This window comes from Pleurodeles waltl, chromosome 12, assembly GCF_031143425.1.
Source record: "Pleurodeles waltl isolate 20211129_DDA chromosome 12, aPleWal1.hap1.20221129, whole genome shotgun sequence".
NCBI classification, from domain to species: Eukaryota; Metazoa; Chordata; class Amphibia; order Caudata; family Salamandridae; genus Pleurodeles; species Pleurodeles waltl.
The window spans coordinates 131025555-131046003 of NC_090451.1; the positions used below are offsets into that span (position 1 = coordinate 131025555).

Here is a 20449-nt window from a genome sequence, read left to right on the forward strand (position 1 = left end):
CCCCCCCCAAGCTGGACCAACTATTCTACACAGAAAATTGCAATGCAATCAACTTCCGCTACAGTGAAAAAAATGACAGTAGATTCACCACATCAACTATACAAAGCCTGCTTCATCTTGTACACCCACTTCTTCCTTTAGAAGACTGCAATGCACAGCTTTAGCTCTCCTAGATCTGACTGGCATGCTTGACTGCCTCAAAGCCACTTCTTATGATGACAGATCATCCTTCAAAGCTCTCAGGTTGCTGTCTTACCCCTGCTTGCCATTGTCAATGCTTCCTTCACTCAAGGAATCCTCGCAGAAGTTCTAGAAGGACCCCATCCCTCCCACTGCTAAACAAACATTTCAATTAGAACTATCCCCTGCAAGACTACCAGTCTTTCTTCAGATCATGCTGCAGCACGGAAATTACCAGGTACAACTTACACATCGTAAACAATGCCCTCTTGATCAAACATGAAGGCGAACCCTGTCCCCTGCTACTGCTGGACCTCTCGGCTGCCTTCAACACAGCCAGCTACCCCACCATCATACACATCCTTGTGCTGCAAATGTAATTCACTGGCAATGTCCTTCACTGGTTCTCCAAACACCTTGCCAAATTACACCAGTCTGTTCACATGAGCACCTCCAGGTCACAACAGATCTCCATCACTTTTGGATTTCCAAAGTTTCCTATGTCTTCTGTTATCTTTAACATTCACGAGACATTGTTTGATGCTCTACTCACAGACAACGGCATCAAGATTCCCCAAAATACCAATGAAACAGCTCTACACGAAAGCCTCCTTTGCTTCACACATCACACACACACACACACACACACACACACTACCTATACAGCTCCCAGACCTGAATGTCCATCCCCTACCTGAATCTCATTTAAACCAAGATTGAAGTTCTGTTATTTGGTAAAAACAAAGACGCAGTTCATAACTGGCTGAATGACATGGCCCTTGACAGCTTGATCCAAAACTCACTGAATGGCAAGTCACTTGAATGAAATCTAGATGTCAATCACACACAAAAAAAAATCTGGTACCACCTCTAATGAAAGAGGAACTGTTTCTTTCAGAAAGCCACTGCAGAACAGATTATTATTTATAGATTTATAAAGTGAATGGCTAACCTGAAAGCAGGCTTCCTAGAGCTAAAGAAAGCCAGTAAGAATTAAAATTTCTTGGGGAAAAATAGGTTTTTAATTGCTAACGAAAACAGTTCTTTTCACTTTTCAAATACATTGGAAGAGAGTTCCACAACTTACAGGCTCCATAAGTGAAGGACCACCATCCACCTCTAGATCTTTTTATCCTAGGTACGGCAAGAAACTTCAAAAGAGCTTGATCTCAAATCCCTACTAGGGAAGTATGGAGCAATAAAATTATGGAGGATTTTACGGACCGGTTTATATAGGACATGATGTGCAGGACAGTGCTTTGAACTGAATGCTACAGCTTATAGGTAGCTGGTGCAGTGATCTGAGGGCATCCCTCGCTGACATTTTGGAATTCCTAGAAGAATATGAGCTGGCAAAATTCTGAATTATTTGCAACTTCCTAAGAATCACTTTAGGACAGGCCAGAAACTGCATTCACATAGTCTAGGTAAGATAATATCAACCCCTCGACCACAGTTCTTGCTTTAGAAGGAAGACATTTTAAAGTTTTACGAAGTTCTCAAAAGGCCTAAACAGGTGCCTGAGATTCTATTTGTTTGTGCGGCCATGGAAAGCTTCTGATCTACAATAGCGCCCAGACTTTTCACTTAATTTTTGGTGTAGGGCGTTCACCCAGTGCCAGCGGGCAACTTATTTGTTGCCAGAGGGATTGCTTGTTGCGCACTATCATTACCTATGTTTTTTTCTCCATTCAACTTGAGGCAGCTCTCCCATCCAGTTTGCGACTTTAGACAAACAGCTATTAAGTATAGTAGAGGTAGCTGCTGTATCCGGAGATAAAGTAACAATAAGCTGCATGTCGTCAGCGTAAGATACCATTGAAAGTCCACATGCTTCAATGATATTCACCATTGGCCATACATAAATATTAAACATGGGTCTCAAAGAGGAGCCCTGTGGAACTCCACACTTCAACTGGTGGACTGAGGCGTAGCAGGATCCCTCAGCCTTGAAAGCCCCTCCCCCTAAGTAAAGAAGCCATCCAACTTGGAGCCAAGTTTGAGATCCCTGCAGGCTCCATACACTGCAAAAGTACCTCATGCAAAACTGTAAAAGGCTACACTCAATTCAAGAAGAATCAGAGCTGCAGAGCCCCCTACATCCAGAGGTAGTTTCAGATTCTTTCTTGCCCTCAGCAGTGCTGTTTCTGTACTGTGATCTGACCAAGAACCTGTCTGGGTCGGGTGAAAACTGATAGGATGTCAAAGTCTGTCAGTTTACTCTTAATCTTGTCCAAGATATTTCTTGGCCTGGGAGAAGGGATATTGGCCTGTAAGTTTGCTGCTAGCAGGTCTAACAAAAGTATTTTTAGTAGTGGGAGACTAATAGCCATTTCCAGTCATTCAGAACACAGCCACTCACCAATGATACTGAATAAATTTATCAAAGATGTAACCATAAAATCCACCCTTGAATAAAATATGTATGGGCTGGATCTAAAGGAGATACTAATTGAACAGATTTAGCTATAATAGCTACTTCCTCTTTCTTTACTACAGAGGAAACTGTAGACGATTGCTCCAGGGGGATTCAAGTTTAGTCCCTCAGCATGGTGCTCCTCCGTTCTTACTGTCAATTAATCATTTTATTCACTTTCTCTAAACAGTACCTTGCTAATAACAATGTTCATCTGAATGAGCCGCCGCCCCCCCCCCCCCCCAAAGACGCACTGCCTTTCAGAAAATGTTCTACAATGCAAAAGATCTCTCTATTGGCATTAGGAGCAGTGCTCGCCCTATTAGCAAGCTTGTTTATTTGGGCTTTGCGAACAACATTGACATTTCTTTATCAGAGCTTTATATCTACTTTCCTCTTCATTATAGCTCCTTCTCCATTTTCTTTCCTGTATCTTACATTTTGTTTGTGCTTTTTTTTTTTAGGTCCATGGAGAACCAACTTGACTTATTTACAGATTTTGATCTTTTATACGTCACTAGAGGAACTATCCCATCCAATGGCCTAATGGCCCAGTCCTTGATCACTCTCAAAGCAGCATCCTTTACTTCCAGCACCACCTTTCCATATTGCAGGGAAGAGCTCTGTAGGGCAAACTCCCCCGTATCTACATGCAATTTAGAACACTGGTGAGATTTTACACGTGCCATGCTTTGTAGCCACTACCCGAAAGACCATGATGTTAAACGGAATAGCGTAGTGGTCTGACCAAACAAACAATTTGTATAGGGGGCACCACTTAAGTTTTTCCACCTTAGAAAATATGGTGTCAGGTGTATGTCCCTTAGTATGAGCAGATAAGCTTAACTGAAATATTTCCTTTAGGAAGTTAGAGACCACATGAGATTAAGTATCTTCCATATGCATGCTTAGATCACCTAACAAAGTAAAATGTGTAGATGGGAGAGAGTGTAGCTAATAGTTTGGGCACAACCTTTACAAAACTGCTGAGGGGCCAGGAGGGCAGTAAATCTGCACCCCCGTAATTGTGAAAGTTTGAGATAATAAAAGATTATCACAGCTAGGGATTATATTAGGAGTAAATTTACATTCAAACGTTTGGTGATAATAGTAACCCCCCTCTGCCTAATTTCCCTTCACAATCACATCTATTGATCTGATATCCGGTAGATTAAGCGTCAACATCTGCCTCAGTACCATCCCTAAGCCATGTTTCAGTAAGAAAAACAATTTCTGGGGAGGAATCCTCCGCAGAATAAACATCCCATTTGTGCTTAGGAAGCAACCTGCAGTTAACTAACATTTTAGACATATTAGTTCCCTGTTGTAGGATACATGAGTTATCTGCACATTTCAATACAATCTTTTTCCCTCAAAATTCCATTAATTACAGTGCCAGGCTTACCAAGGAAACTATATGTATAAAAGTCACATTTGACCCACAGGTTATCGGGCATTAAAACATGGCTACAATTACTGCCTATAGTTATGTTAAACCTAAGCAACTTGTCTGCAGTATATAAATACCCATCTACCCAATCATTGGCAGAATACCAGGACCCTTGTCCAGGCCGGGTGCGGACGGGCTTGCCTTCGGCGTGTCTCCACACTAGCCTCCGTTATGTAACAGAGAGGAGAGTGAGTCACGAGAGCAGCCAGACCGCTAACTGCAGTTGTAAAAATAAAAAATGTCTATGGCACTAAACATTGCCAAAGTCCCTTTTCAGACCAGTAAATGAAAATACTTCCCCCCCCCCCGTGTTGAGAAGCCACAAAGATCTCAACAGACCCCTCCAAAGTGCCCCCTCCAAGTGCAGTAAAATATTACTAAAAATTGTCCCAAGACACAAAGGCTGTCAAAATAAGTAAAACGACTGATAGAATTAATAAAACAAGCAAGGTGCTTACTGGCCCTTCACTCACAGCTGGATGATGGTAGTAGCCTACTACATGGCCTCCTCAACTCTGCATTGGCACCCATTAGAGACATTGTACATGCTGCAGTAAGTCATCCTGAAGAACTGGAACTACTTCAACACAAAAAAAAAAAAATCTAAAATTTACTTCACATTAATAAGTGAAACTGCACTGCCATTAATCTCTTCTTACAATTTTCAAGTACACCCAGAGAGCGATCACTTCCCACAACTTACTATATGACACGAATGGAAACCGCTACCATCTGCAGACATAATCTCTGCCCCTGTGACTTATGATAAAAAATTAAATGGAGGGGCCCAGCGCTCGAGAAAGTGATGGAAATGTACTGCTTTGTAGGGCCCACTGAAGAGCTTAAAAAAAAAACTAAGAATGCAGGAACAAGTAGAACTGAATCCAGGAGAATGGGTGAAGGCTTGGAAGCACTTATGTGATTCTTTATTGAACAAATTCCCCATTAAAAAGCGTCCTCCAATCACGGCAATTGAGGCAAATAAAGTTAAAGGTGGGCCAGTGGAGCACCCATGCTACAACAGAACACTGCGCAAATAAAAACAAGTCTCTAGCGATACAGAAAGTCGCAAAGGATATTTGATGGGGAAAGAACACTGATCGAACAAGGCTTCTTGACCTAACAGCTAAATACAAGAATAATTGTTGGATGGAAAATCAGACATAAGGAGCTTGGTCCACGAATCTTCATAATGTCTAACAGAAGAATAATAAATATTTCTGACAATTTGTGAATGGGCTAAGACAGGGTAATAATTGACAAGTGAATGCAGGTACAGATGCAGCCACTTGGGAAGCCCACGTATTAATGTATTTGCTCCCAGAGCATCTTGGGAAGGAGGCGGCCTCTTAAGAACACTCTAATGAACAGACATTGAAAAGAAGACAGGCCTCATTAAGAAACTGGAAGGGGCAGCTGGTCAGGATGGAATTCAGAATGCCCTTTTCAGTGGAGCTACTGCATTCTAGGCTTATTATTTGGCACTGCTTTTTAATGATCTCCAGGGTACCAAGCAGCTACCAGATGCATGGAAAGGTAGCATTTTCCACCCTATACACAAGACAGGAAATCCTGCAGCCCCCTCTAACTATAGGCTAGTAGCCTTGATCAACACGGAAGCCAAACTATGCAGCCTGTCTATTGCAACAACTTTAGAGATGGCATGGGAGCCTCAGCCAACCTGGCAGCCCTGGCTCTGTTGGGTACTAAAGCCAAGCTCAAGAACAGTCGGTAATTCACATCTTTTATTGATCTGAAGGCTGCCTTTGACCACGTGCCAAGAACTTGCTTATGGGGAAAAATTGAAAGGTTGGGGCCTTCCCTGCAGTCTAATGAATGCAACAATGTACTTGTATTCGGGTACTTGGGTGCAAGTAAAAATCGGAGAGGGTGACCAAGTCACCAATAGAATTCAAACAGCGCATGGATTAAAACAAGGGTGTGTATTAGCTCCTATACTGTTTAATATTTTGTAGACCTAGCCAACACCCTTGTACCCAGAAATAGTCATCTGCCGGCTCTGGCCAGGGAAGGAATAACATGGCTTAAGTATGCAGATGACAGTTTTACTCAAACACCAGCAAAACTAAAGTTATCTGTTTGGTTATATGAAGTTCAAATCTTTTGAGTGGTTCATTAATTGAACACAGGTGGAGGTTGTCCCTATATATGAATACTTGGGTTTTTACCATGGATCATCACTTGACCTTCGAACCGCAGCTTGCTACTGCTCAAGCAAAGGCCACTCCTTGACCTATGGCTTCAAATCATTAAAACAAACTTATTTGCCAGTCATACAATCAACTACTTTCTGTTATGGCAGCACAGCTAATGCCCACTGTTACTTATGGGGCTGAAATAATTTTCAGTAAGGAAGCAGTTTGATAACCAAGTTCAAACAAAGGTTTATAAATTAGTATTTCAGATACCACGTTCAGTATCCCCTGCTTAGGTTTGCTTACAATTTGGCCTGCAAAATTGAGGACACCAGAGTAAATGTGCCTATATCAAATTTTGTTGGAGGATGCGAGCAGCTGAGACCGGTACCATCAACAACCTATGCTGGACTGAATTTGAGGAGCAACAGCATTGCAATGATGAACGCACATGGGGTCATCACTTAAACATCTCTATTAAAGGAACTAGGCTTGCAAGAAGCATGGGATACTAACTTGGGTAAAGTGGAGTTAAATTGGAAGGCAAATGCTGCCACTATGTTGAAGTCCTTAACCGTTGACAAACATACGCTCTCAAGTAGACATACCTGGACTGTATTAACATCAAACCAATCTCTACAGGCTCAGGACTATCTAGAAGTACCTTTCACCCAGTCATTGAAACATCACTTTATGCTTTTGTGATTTGGTATGATGGAAACCTAAGATATGGTCTCTTCATGGAGACAGCAAACAGACACAATCTTAACGACTTTGTGGGTACAAACTAGTCATTTGTACATGTGTTGTGTGTGCCCGGCATTGTCAGAATGTAGGGGAATGTATTAGAAAAATATTCTTCGGTCTCTAAACACACTCATGTAGGCCAGCCATTATCAGTTGGTTAAGTGGTATTTCAATCCCATTTTCTTGTTGGGGACTAAATTTATCGTTCAGGTCCTTAAAGAACTGGAGGAAATAGCTGAGTAAGTAGTATGTGTCCAGCATTGTCGGTCCCTGTATGATGAGAATCTAAATGGTAATTTTTGTATTTTAGTTAGTTATTAGTAATTAGTTTTAATTTGTCATTTATCTTTAGGAAAGCAACTGTATTTTTAGTAACTAGGATGCAATGCCACTTCCATGGATATAAGTCAGTGCTTGAACTCAAGACCAAAAAAAAAAATTATGAAATTAGTTGAGCAGGTTTAAGACTAATCACGTTTAAGCCTTATATTTTAAGACATGATTTAGGATTAGGATAAATCCAATTTTGTATGTGTTTTTAATTTTTAAACTACGAGCATGTTTGAGTGTCTATTGTACGCATGTGTCGTTAGGGATGGTTTTAATTAACCATGCTAATAAATGTACTTACTACTTCAGCCATCCCCCCTCCAATCATGAAGGAACTTAATGGACTCCCTTTGCCAGCCCACACCATTTTCAAAATCAGCTGCATCACTTACAAAGCCATGACAGCCAGGATTTCTGTTTATGCAGATAAACTCACTATCTCTGGTGGTTCATGGCACACCTGTAATTAGGAAACCCTCAAGCTGCAAACAAAGTATAAAAAAAAGAAAACAAACAATACTGCAAACCTTTTTCCATATTTGTGCCCATGATTTGAAACCTCATCCCTGCATTTATCAGGACTGCCCCAGCGCTGCTCCAATTTAGTAAGGAGATGATGACTTACAAGTTTAAAAAAAACAATACATCACAATGCAGTAACTGGCCACAGCACAGCTTCCTCTCCTATTACTAGTTGACTCCAACCCAACTTTGCCTTTGATCATGTACAGTGCTCTGCTGCCTTTTGGCTAGGGATGCACTATAGAAATACCACAGGGTCTGAAGTGTACATGGAGCCGGTCCTCCCACGCTTAGGTAGGGGATTGACAGATGGCTCAGATGACTGGCAAAGAAATCTAAAGCATTTTTTATCCTGGGACAAATACCAGAGGCTTGACAAAAGCTGTGGTTAAAGAGTCATTTTGAAGGCTGAATAGAAGACTTTCACAGGACTAAAGGCCTTTTAACTCTAGAGCTACATGATCGATGACAGGCAATAGACAAGATGCAGTGCATGTCACCTTCAGTGCTTTGATGTGGCAAAAGGGCTGATCATCATTAAACTTGGGTATCTATAATTAAAAAGCATTAAATACCTTTGAGACAAGTTAAGTATTATACGCTCTAGCTGCACCCCCATAGGCCTGTTATGCAACCTAGTAGTGTCTAATTGTTCTGAAACAAACTCCACTGACAAACAAAAACCTAGTAAGTATTATTTCTGCTTAGGATATGAGAGATTTCAACGAAGGCCAAAGTCAATTGATATAGGCATGAGGTACATTTATGGTTCCTTACATTTATAACTTAAAATAGTGCATACACTTAATTCAAATGTAATGCTAATTTGAATAGTGTTCTACATTTCAAAGATGGAAGCGGAAATGGTGAATGTTTGGTGTAACATTACTAAATGAAAGCGCCACCCACACAGTGAGCAACACTGCAGATTAAAATGACAAAACAAACATTGACTAGAATGTGGTGGCAATCTCTGAACTCTCAGCTTTGAATACAGCAATGGAAGAATGAGCCGTCAACAGGACCCACTGCATGACAACTCAGTGGGGCTATATCTGGACAGAAAGCTCTTTGTGGCACACCCGTTTAGTTTGTCTGGCACCCAGATTTTGCTCTGCTCCCATTACAGTTTTAATTTAATATTGTGCTGGGTACTATGCAACCAGGCATTTTAAAGCGGTTACCAAATTCTAAGCTACTTGCATCCAACTTCAGAAAGATGAAACAGAGAAACCTGGCCAATTATAAGCTCAGATCGCTACAAGGTCAGGGCATTTATGGACAGCATGCTCTATTTTAGCTAAATTCTTTCTAACACTATCAAAAGTAGCAGTATCAACAAACCCAAAAAGGTAATGATTGGAACACAACTATAACCCTCACTAAACAGGCTGATCTCATCACAAAGGGCACCCAACCCACACACCTCTCCAGTCTCCAAAATAATTTCTCAGACACTTGCTGCTTGATTGAACACCTCTGCCACACTAGTATTCTAAGCCAATGCAACCCAAGTTGAGCACATCTCCAGCTCTCATGAACACCACAACTCTAGCCACATGAGGACAACACTGATGAGTAGAAGTTCCACTTCTGGAAAGTTTCTTGATAATAGTTTATTCCAAGTACAATCCATACGTCCAACAGGGTAGCTCACAGAGCAGCAACTGCCACATTTCCAATACTAACATTCTACCCTCAAACTTCCCAGATTCCATTACCATAGTTACTTAACCCAACCCGGATGCAACACATCTTTCCCCTTAAAAACAAAGGGCTAAATAAGATTGAAATTGGATAAATACAAAATGAACTTTGCTTAAATGAAAATGAAAAAAACATAACCAAAAGTTTAACTTTGTACATAAATACACAAGAAACAATACATTTGTACATTGTGGACTACTCCGCATACTCCTATAACTATGCCGGTTTCTTCTTCTCCCTTTCTGACTTCCTGCATACCAAGCCATCCACTCCTTCACCACACCCTGCACCATCCTCACTATCAGTTACGGATTCAATTCCCTCATTCTTTTGAATATATAGTCTCTTTATTCCACCATTTGCCATCCTCCAATTTAACCACACACACCTTTTCACCCGTCACCCTTTTTGGAGCAGAAAATTTGGAACTCCCTTTGGCAATTTAATACAAACCCAGTCTCCTACCTTTACCCACTTTTCCTTACATCCACATATTTACTTTGTGCACCTTCACACCTCCTTGCCACATTCCTGTTTTTTGTTTTCCAATGACTCCAAATTGTCCATCCATGGACGCACTTGCATTTTTTTCTGCTTCCCTACCCTTGATTAAAGCAAACTGACATCTCTGTAACAGCATTAGGCATTGTACGTAAAGCCCATATTAAATCCTCAAATTCTTTCTTCCATTCTAAACCATTCACAACAGACAATTGTATGTTATCCTTCACAACGCGATTACATCTTTCCACTAAACCATTACTCCTAGGAGGGTATAAAGACATAGTAACATGTGTGAGAAAACAGGGCTGATTGCAGAGGCCCCATAACTTTTTGCCCCCATTTCCCTCTTTTTGCTGGTGTTTTCCTGACTTTGATGGTGCCCTGGGTACTGCTAACCAGTCCCAGGGCCTGTGCTCTGTGTAAAATGGATATGCAAATTAGGCTAATTATAATTGGCTAAGTTAACCTACCTATAAGTCCCTAGTATATGGTAGGGCATGTAGGTTTAGGGACCACAGCATAGGTGGTGCACACCTAGGTGCACTGCTGAGGTGCCCAGTGTCATTTTAAAAGCAAGCCTGCCTTGCTGGCTGCTTTTAAATTAAAGTTATATGCAAATTCGACTTTGGAATTAAAGGTACTTCCAAAGTCTTAAACTACCTTATTTTTACATATAAGTCACCCCTAAGGTGTGCCCTATGTGCCCCTAGGGCTGGGTGCCATGTAACTATAAGCAGGGACTTTATAAAAATAGATTTATAAGCCCTGGTGAGGTAAAAACAGCCAAATTCGTTTTTCCCTCATTGAAGTAAATGGCCTTCACAGGCTAGAATGGGCAGACTTTATTTTAAATTTTAAAGTCGCCTTAAATGTTACATACCAAGAATTTGGTATCAAATTAATTGTTGTAATAAATCCCACAACTTCCAGTTGTTGGATTTAATAGAACTTGTCCAGGTAAAAAGTTTAGACTTTACCTAAAAAGTTGCCAATTTCAGCTCTGCATTGTTTTTGCTGCTGTGCTCTGATTGGCCAGCCTGCAGCAGCTTCTGCCAGGCTGCCTTGATGAGGTGTGAAGTGGCCAGGCTTCACACAAAGGAATGTGCTTGGGGGAGAGAATCTCCCCTCAGCAGATGGTGAGGCAGGAAGGGGGAGGGCTGCCAAACTGGTCTTCAAAGGCAGAGAAGGACATTTGCAGCACCCAGCAACACCCCCACATCCTGCAACCCCAGACAATTAGGTACCCCCTTGATTAGATTAGGAGAGGGCAGGAGAGGGGTGTGTTTATGATTTTTAGCCACACCAGTGGGTGGGCTCAGCCAGATGTAACCTCCAAAAATCAGATTCATCCATGTTGGATTTTTAGAGACTGTTGCCTTCTGGGATGGATTTTTGCCACACTTCCCAGGAAGTGGTCATCACAGGGGGACGACCCTGTCCCTGATTGGAGAACCAGGGCCCCCCTGCTTTTCACCCAGGAGCAAGGATAAAACTGGCAGACCTGCACCCACACCTCAGATCCCCTCCAGAATTCAACAAGAAAGGAACTAAAGAAGAAGGACTGCCCTGCTGGACCCCTGGCCTGCACCTGGACCCTGCACTCAGAAGGACTGCACCAGCTGCACACTTGGGCTTCACCACAAGAAGGACTTTGCCTGGCTTCAACTGGTTCAAGGAGGGACTCCCTGTTTGCTACAGGTGAAAAATTGCTAAAACAGAGTCCCCTGCACCAACTCCTGAAGAAAGCGACCAGCTGACCACTGTCCAGTGGCCAAAAAGGAGTTTGCGCCAGGTGCATTCTGGGAGTTGAAGTCCGCACCCCCAAGGACCATCACAGAACTTCTGGACCCTTGGGGTGAGCTGTGGACCCCAAAAGAACCTTAAAAGAACATCTGGGTGAAGCCCCAGAAGTTTGGAAAAGATTTGAGAATTTTTGGAAAAAAGCTCCAGAGAAGGACCGACCCGCCGCGGAAATTCTAGCCGGCTTGCCTCAACCGCGACCCGGCCTGACTTCGTGGTTCGTCCCGGTAAAGAAAAACATCCAAAAAAGAGACTAAGTCCGAACGTAAAAAGTTGACCGGGACCTCCCAGCCATCGTATCCGAGAAGGGCTCCATGGACGTCGGATCAAGATCCAGGTTTACCCCGGTCGAAGGATTTTCATCTCGAAAAAACGACTAAGTCGGAAGGTAAAAGTCTCCACCGAGGAAACCCACATCGCGTATCCGGACAAGGGCTCCAGGAGGTCTGATTCAACTGGCAGGTTCGTCCCGGTGAAGAAAAACTTCAAAATAAAGACTAAGTCAGAAGGTAACTTTTTAACCGAGGCCTCCCGCGACCTGTAGCCGAGCAGGGCTCCATCGCGGTCGGCCTGAAAGTTGGACTTTGCCCCGGTCGAGGTGCAACCAGATGACCCGATTGGCGCTTTGTTTCTAAGCGCTAGAAAAGTAATAATTCTTTAAAAATTCATATCTCCGGTTCCCCTGAACCGATTTTAATCGTTTTTGTGTCACTTTAAAGATAAAAATATAAACTATTTTTATAAATTGGTTTTGGATTTTTAAACTGTTTCCTGTGTTTTATTTAATTACTGTTTTGTGATATTTGAATGCTTTACACTTTGTCTCCTAAGTTAAGCCTTAACGCTCGTTGCCAAGCTACCAAGGGTTGAGCTGGGATTAATTTACTGAGACCTAACTGTACCTATGTGGAGGTTAGTGGCTTGTTGCTAGGTGTAGGTACCTACCTGCCCTACCAATAACCCATTTTCCACCCCACTGTCATTAATTCCTTACATTCATGAGCTATGAACTGCACACCATTGTCGGTAACTATCTCAGATGGAACAACTTCCCTCATGAACAACTCTCAAAAATGTAGACCCTTCTTTAGTACTTGGCATCCTGATCAATTGAACCTCTGGCCAACGTGAATGATAATCTACCAATACTATGCCAAATCTGTGATTATCCCCCAACAAATTCATGGGACCACTTATATCCAATCCCAATTTATGCCAGGGTTTCTCTGGAAATATTACCACCTCAACTGGGCTAGGTGTCGTCACTTGCGACTTGTCACTTAAAGCGCATGCCACACACTCCCTTACCCAATGTTCGACCTGTCTATCTACACCAGGCCACCAAAATGTTTTATTCTTCTTTTCATTGCACTCATCCCCACATGCGGGAAACTCAAAACCTTACTGCGCATAGTTTGTGGCAACACCAACAAATTTGCTCTTCTCAATGCCATCAGAACAGCTCAATTACTGAAATATCTCCTTATACACTTATTTCTTCACACACCTCTTAGTCCATCCACTACACAGCTTTCAAATCAATTCTTGTGCAATTTATGCTGATTCACTGCTTCTTTCCATTCTTCTTCACTAATACATTCTTTCTCATCCAACATGGTGCACGCAACCACACGAGTCATTACTACTATCTTCTTCCCCTGCATCCATCGGAAGACGCGATCGACAATCCACAAAAATATTTAACACCAGCAATATACTCCAAACTGAATTGAAATTCTCGTACACTATGCCATTTGGCAATCCTAAGCTTCACTTTGACAGCACCCTTAGTCGAAAACAAATTGGTCAATGGCTTAGGATCTGTCCTCACAGTGAACTCCGTTCCCCACAAATACTTATTGAAATAATTTACTCCCCACCAACATGCCAAAGCTTCCCTCTCAATGACCGAATACGTACCTTCAGCTCCTCTCAGAGGACGAGAAGCAAACGCCACCACTTCATCCTTCCCATTCCTAGACTGCATTGAAACTGCTCCTACTCTGTACTGGCTAGCATCTGTCACCACAATACTGTGATCACATGTATCACACAGTTTCAGTGGCATAGCAGCAGCCAATTCACGCTATCATTAATTCCTCCTCCTTATCCTTTGTCCATTCAAATTTTAACTTATTCTGTAGTAAGTCTCGCATTCCCTTCATGCTCTCAGCACACTTTGGAATAATCCATGCATAAAATTCCACCAGTCCAAAAAAAAAAAAAGAAAGATCTTAGTTGACCCTTGTCTGAAGGTGCTGGAAATTCACTAATAGCCCTTAAACTCCCCTTAGGTTCCACCCCTTTCTCAGACAGTGTGTCCCAAATAATCCACACTCCACTCCAAACTTGCACTAGCTGATTTCCAAAATGACTCCTCATTCTTTCAAAATAGTCAAAACAACCCCTAACGTTTCATCTAGCGCCTTCCGGTCTACTCCCCAAATCAGAATGTCATCTTGAAAAAACATTTAACTTTGTCCACACCCTTAAACATTGCTTCCATTACTCTTTGAAAAACTGATGAAGCAGAAGCCAAACGGCATACGTTTAAATCGATATGCCCCGTTAGGTGTGACAAATGTCAGATGCCATGTACTTTTGTGGAAAAACTGGATGGTATGCTGATGACAAATTCAATGTCTCAAAAACTGGCACCTTTAATCACGGTCAACATCTCAGTAATGTTGGGCAAAGGATGCCGATCAACCCATATTCTTTAATTCAATTCTCACATCAATACACATCCTTAAAGCCGCCTTGGATTGTTTTGCTAAAACTATAGGAGAAAGCCATTCAGAACATTCTATAGGGTCAATTACATCATTATCACACAACCTTTGCAACTCCTTTGTCAACTCATCCCTCATGACTATTGGTACACACCTAGGTTTTTGAACCACGGGCTTCACACCGGCCTTCAATTGTATCAGATGGGTAAACCCTTTTATTTTCCCCAAATTGTTGAATACTTCTGGAAAAACCTCAGACCAATTCAAAGTTTCTGCTGAAACTGGGCTTACTACCTCCTTACGTAGCATTACCTGTTCAGCACTGTTCGGATCTACTACAATTTCCAGCATTTTTTGGTCCAACCAATTCAACAAATTCCCTCCTGTGCGTGCCACAGACTGTAGTTTGAGTCAGATTCCCCTTAAAATTAAACGATGCATCAAACTCACCCACTACATCAATCGGTCCCCTCCCCCCCCCCCAATAGGCTACTGGCTTCACGTTAGATTGCTTTAAATCAACACACTGAAACTTATTACAATCAACGTTGATCAGAGTAAACAAAGAACCCAAATCCACCATCCTCCTGTAGCTGACCCCATTGATTTAAACTGAAATCAACAGTTTCTTTGCTAAAGCTTGAGTTACTACAGCTATATCTTCAGGAACTGAATCTTCTTCCACTAAAAGTACAACACTTTCATCATGAGTCACCATGACTGTTTTTTGCTGCAAAATTTGCTTCATAAGACTCCACTACATTGACAGATTTAACATTCTTAATATCTTTTCAACACTCCTTTACACCCTTTCATGAAAGGCCCCTTCTTGCATTTGTTACACCACTTATCAAACGCAGGACAGGACGGAGAATTTCCTAAATGCCTTCTACTTCAACAGTAACATTCTAATGGCTTCCTCTTATTGTCACTAAGTGCAGCAATATTCTTCTCCCTCGGTTTGATGCTGTGTTGCGATTGCACACTTTGCACCTCAAACTTCTTGTTTGTTTGCTCCATAAACCTTGTCGCAGACTCAATTGTGCTAGCCACTTCTATCACTTTATCCAACGTAGGATTCTGAATACTTAACAGCTTCTCTTGAACTTTCACATTGTTCAATTTTTCAACCACTTGGTCGCAAATTACTTCCACCTCAAATGCTTTAAAATCACAAGTTGCAGCTAATACTCAGTTCACTTACAAAACTTTCAATGGATTCATTTGGCATTTGCTGTCTCCGGTGAGATTTGTGACGTTCCATTAGGACATTCCTTTTCTTTTTAAAAAGTGCATCTAAAGCGCTTACAGCTGCCTCATATTTATCAATCTCATCACCTTCTCCCAGAACTGGTACAGTTGGTAAATGTTTTAATATTTTCCTGCCCTCCATGCCTAGAGAATGTTTTAACAAGGCACTTTTTTTTCTGTGTGAAAATGTCCCCCTCAATTGCATCCAAGTATGCTTCGAAGCCCTCTTTCCATTGTTTCCATTCAACAGGAGGAAACCCTGGAGATGACAAACGTAACAGGAGGTATGACTGCTTGTTGCATTTTTTACCTAAATGGCTAAAATATGCAAAACCTTGGAAGCTGCAATAAATGTACAAATCATTGTAATCTGCACTCAAGTGTGCAAATCACTGTAGTCAATGACTCCAAATAATACCACAGAAGTGTGCAAATCACTAATTTGTCCTCCCCCCCCAAAAAAATGCAGGACACCCACCGAAAGCGTTGTTCTCGTGCAGACCTTAAAGTTGACATATGTTGTCCAGGCAACAGCACGGCTGCAACACGTGCTCCTTGAACCTTGGTTGCCATGGATACATGAACCAGGAAATTAGAGCAGCACTGATTTCCAAGTTGACAAGTGCTGTCCAGGCAACAGCACAACTAAGACGTTAAACGCTAGTTAACTTTAAGTGCTACAAAATGCTGGTCTAGTCTCAAATGAAAAGGATGCAACATACTCAAGTTCCCAATACATGCGCAGGGATCTAAGGTATAATAAAGACTCCCAAAGGCTGTAACCCTCTGGGAAAAGTGGTCAAGTAACTAACGTTTAGCTTATGATGATCTAAAATAAGCATTAGCACAGCAAATAGGTCCTCATTATGACTTGCAGAGTGTCCAGAGAGTAACAAGAATTTAATGTCCCAAGCTAAATGATCATCATTTGGGTATTTGCTGCTGCTGTGTGGGTATATAAAATTACTACTGTTGCCTGCGCTGTCTTGTACTGTGTGCGAAAGAAGTTCGCACTGCTGATGCATGCGCTATACTTGAGCAGTTTGCTGCTGTGAGAAAACCGAGACCAAGATCAATTGTACATACCTCCAACTCTGCTGAAAGGTTTGTCTTTGGCCCCAGGATACTCGCCACCATGCTGTCCGTCACTGGGAAGTTGTCTGGGATTTTGTTGCACTTCCTGATCATCATTGGATCAACGCCATTGAGGAACTGGTACCCAAAGAAAGCATCTTCTTTCCAGTGTTGTGACACATACTCTATGCGACAGGACAGGAATATAATTAAGATTACACCGTCTAGAAAATATTTTCCATTTGTGAATACCGTTAAGAGGATCAGCACTTCACATTTCTCCCCAGAATTTGTGGCCTACTTGCGTGGTTTGTGAACTTAGAGCTTATTACTTTCTATTGTGGGTTTTCTGCATTTGATGGTTTTGGAAATGGTCTCTAGTTGGCAGTCAGTTTACACCCTGCCCAAGTAGGAACTCACTCTAGGTAGGGTAAGGTAGATACACAGATCAGATAACCCCTGCTCATTCTTGTTAGCTTGGCACAAGCAATCAAGCTTCTCTGAGGCAATGTGTAAAGTGTTACACACAGTAATAGTAACAAAACCACAATAGGGTTGCACACCACTTTAGAAAAATAGCCAGTATATTGAAATCAAACAAGACCAAAACAAGTATTTCTATTGGGATTTAATCTTTAATAATTCATATCTTGTGTATGCTGGATTTTTGTTAACACAATAGCACCAACTGGTGCCATCATGACGTAATTGACAGGGTGGTTCCAAACAGTCTGACTCCTCTCACAGGAAACGTGCATTGGTCACGGAGTTAGACTCTCAGGTACAGTACCATTAGTAACTAAGAAAACAAGCCGGTGCACAGAGTCGGGGGTGCGAGGCGTCGCTGGATCTGGTGTAGTGTTGGTTCCTTACAGCAGAGCAGGGATTGTGATGTGGTGTTGGTGCAAGGTGTTGGTTCCCGGCCGATGAATCCAGCAGGTGAAGACAATGGTGACCTCATGGGGTCATGGTCACGCCACAGGGCTGTAGGTGCAACAGCGGTGTAGTTTCACAGACATCGGTAACAGCACTTCAGGACTCACCGAGTTGCGGACCTTCGGATAGGGGTGTCGGGCCTGTGGTGTCTGTTGGCATCATCACACTCCAGCAGGGACCACTACTTTGGATTGCCGGCAGCGGCTCTGGGTCGTCTAGAGACAGGGTGCCTGGATCTTCTTGTTCTCACCAGAACTCACTTCCAAGGGCCCAGGAACTGGTCTTGCATATCAGGGTCCACAGCAGGAGTACCCAAAGTGGTGGCAGGTGAAGTCTTTGATGTCCCTTAAACTTCTTAACAAGAGGCAAGCTCAGTCCAAACCTTTAAAGAAACCTCACAAGCAGGATTTCAAAAAGCAAAGTCCACTCCTTTCCCTCTTAAGAAAAAAACAGCAGCAGCAGCCGGCCAGCACAGCAAAGCAACAGGCAGAGTGCAGGTCTCTCTCAAGCATCAAGCTCTTCTCCTTGGCAGAGGTTCCTCTTGACCCAGAAATAATCTGAAAAGCTGGGTTTTTTGGTCCATTACTTATACGCATTTCTGCCTTTGAAGTAGGCAAACTTCAAAGGAATGTCTCTTGTTCACAAGATCCTGCCTTGCACAGGCCTGGATTCAGAAACACACCGGGTGTTGGAGACTGCATTGTGTGAGGAAAGCCACAGCCCTTTCAGGTGTTTCAGCTCCTCCCTCCCCACTCTAGCCCAGGAGACTCATCAGGATATGCAGGACACTCCTAAGCTCCCTTTGTGTCGCTGTCTAGGGGAAATTCACAAACAGCCCAACTGTCAGTCTAAACCAGATGTGGATTCCACAGGTAGGCAAAGGGACAGAATGGTTAAGCAAGAAAATGCCCACTTACTAAACGTGGCATTTTCAAACAGACAATCTAAAAACCAATTCCACCAAAATATATATTTTTAAATTGTGAGTTCAGCGACCCCAAACTCCATATCTCTATCTCCTCCCAAGGAGAAACTGAACTCGAGATATTTAAAGGCAGTCCCTTAGTTAACATATCAGAGATATGCCTTGCAATAGTGGAAACCGAATTTGGCAGTATTTCACTATCAGGACATGTAATACACTCCAGAACATGCCCTACCTTTGAAATATACTGCACCCTGCCCATGGGGCCACCTAGGGCTTACCGTAGGAGTGACGTACATGCTGTAAAAGGGAAGGTTTGGGCCTAGCAAGTGGGTACCCTTGCCAGGTCGAATTAGCAGTGCAAAACTGCACACAAAGACACTGCAGTGAGACATGTTTACAGAACTATTCATGTGGGTGACACAATCAGTGCTGCAGGCCCACTAGTAGCATTTGATTTACAGGCTCTGGGTACCCATAATGCACTTTACTAGGGACTTACCAGTAAATCAATATGGCAATTATGGAAAACCAATTACCAATGTCTTTTAAACAGAGAGTACCTGCACTTAAGCAATGATTAGCAGTGGTAATGTGCTCACAGTATCAAAGCCAGCAAACACTAATAACACAGGATCTAAAAACAGGGGGGGGGGGGGGGGAGGAGAACACAAGACCTGCCAGGTCTAACAGATGGAAATAAAATGAAGTCTTGACGTGGGAAATGGAAATTAACGTATAATATTTTGTAGTAATGACATGGTTGCCTTAATGGAGCTAAATTCATTTATTCTGAGCATGAACTGATGCTAAGGGAATTGGAACCTTCCTACCACAATGTTTAACAGTATGTGCTGGTAAAGCACGTGATGGGAAGGATTCATGTCGTTTTTCAGATCCAGTCACTGAGGGCTGCGAGTTAATATCTGCAAATGTCATAACACTCAGATGTTTAAATCAGTGTTTAGTCATTAAACAGTGATGTGCCTAAAGGTTTTAAGTGCTAGACTCACTCATTCCTCTGCTCTCTACAATAAAACACTCTAGCATCCTTCGAGCAGTAAAATGAGGCAATAGTAGATTTCGAATGGATAAAAGGCCCGTCAGCCAAACATTCATTATTCCTCGATTATAATGAAAAACACATCTAGGTGGTAATCCTGAATTTGTAATTTAATTGTAAAGAGTGCTGGCATGTCAGCTAACCCTCAAATCAGATTTCTGAAAGTGAACTTGACAGTGTTCACACTGCTTCAAAGGAAATGTCCTACCTGAAGTAGCAGTTTTATGAGTCCAAAAAACCTTCCTGAGGTCTTCCAAAGATTTCCAGGATTCCTGACGACCAAAAAATCCTTTCAGTTTTATTTCCAGCACTCTAGGAGCATGAGAGTAGATGGTGTTAGAAAGAACCATCACATCACGATGTTTATTAGCGATTTTTCAAAAGATAACATTTACCAAACGAACGCTGCCACTATGTTGCATATTTGTGGATTGTGACGTAACAGTACAAAATTGAAAAGAAGCTGTGAAATGTCACTATGCTAGAGTAAAGAAGGAACGATATGACATTCCTATTTTTTAATTTCTACAGCGGGGAAAGAATACGATGCAAATATTTTCCAATGTAAGAATATTTCTAGAACAGTGTCATTGCAAAAACTAAGGTTGGGGCTGCCGGTTAAAAGAGGGCTCGGAAGTAGCAAACGTTTTTTTCCC

General features: G+C 42.2%; 1 protein-coding gene across 1 annotated transcript in view; it reads right to left on the reverse strand.

The window, feature by feature from the left end:
- LOC138267717 (hydroperoxide isomerase ALOXE3-like) overlaps nucleotides 1-20449 on the reverse strand; it is a 249194-nt gene that overhangs the window by 35462 nt on the left and 193283 nt on the right. Inside the window, exons 5-6 of the mRNA XM_069216883.1 lie at nucleotides 20002-20105; nucleotides 16882-17054 (exon numbers count right to left, since the gene is read on the reverse strand). Coding sequence (XP_069072984.1) covers nucleotides 16882-17054; nucleotides 20002-20105 — 277 coding nt within the window. The remainder of the gene's footprint in view (nucleotides 1-16881; nucleotides 17055-20001; nucleotides 20106-20449) is intronic.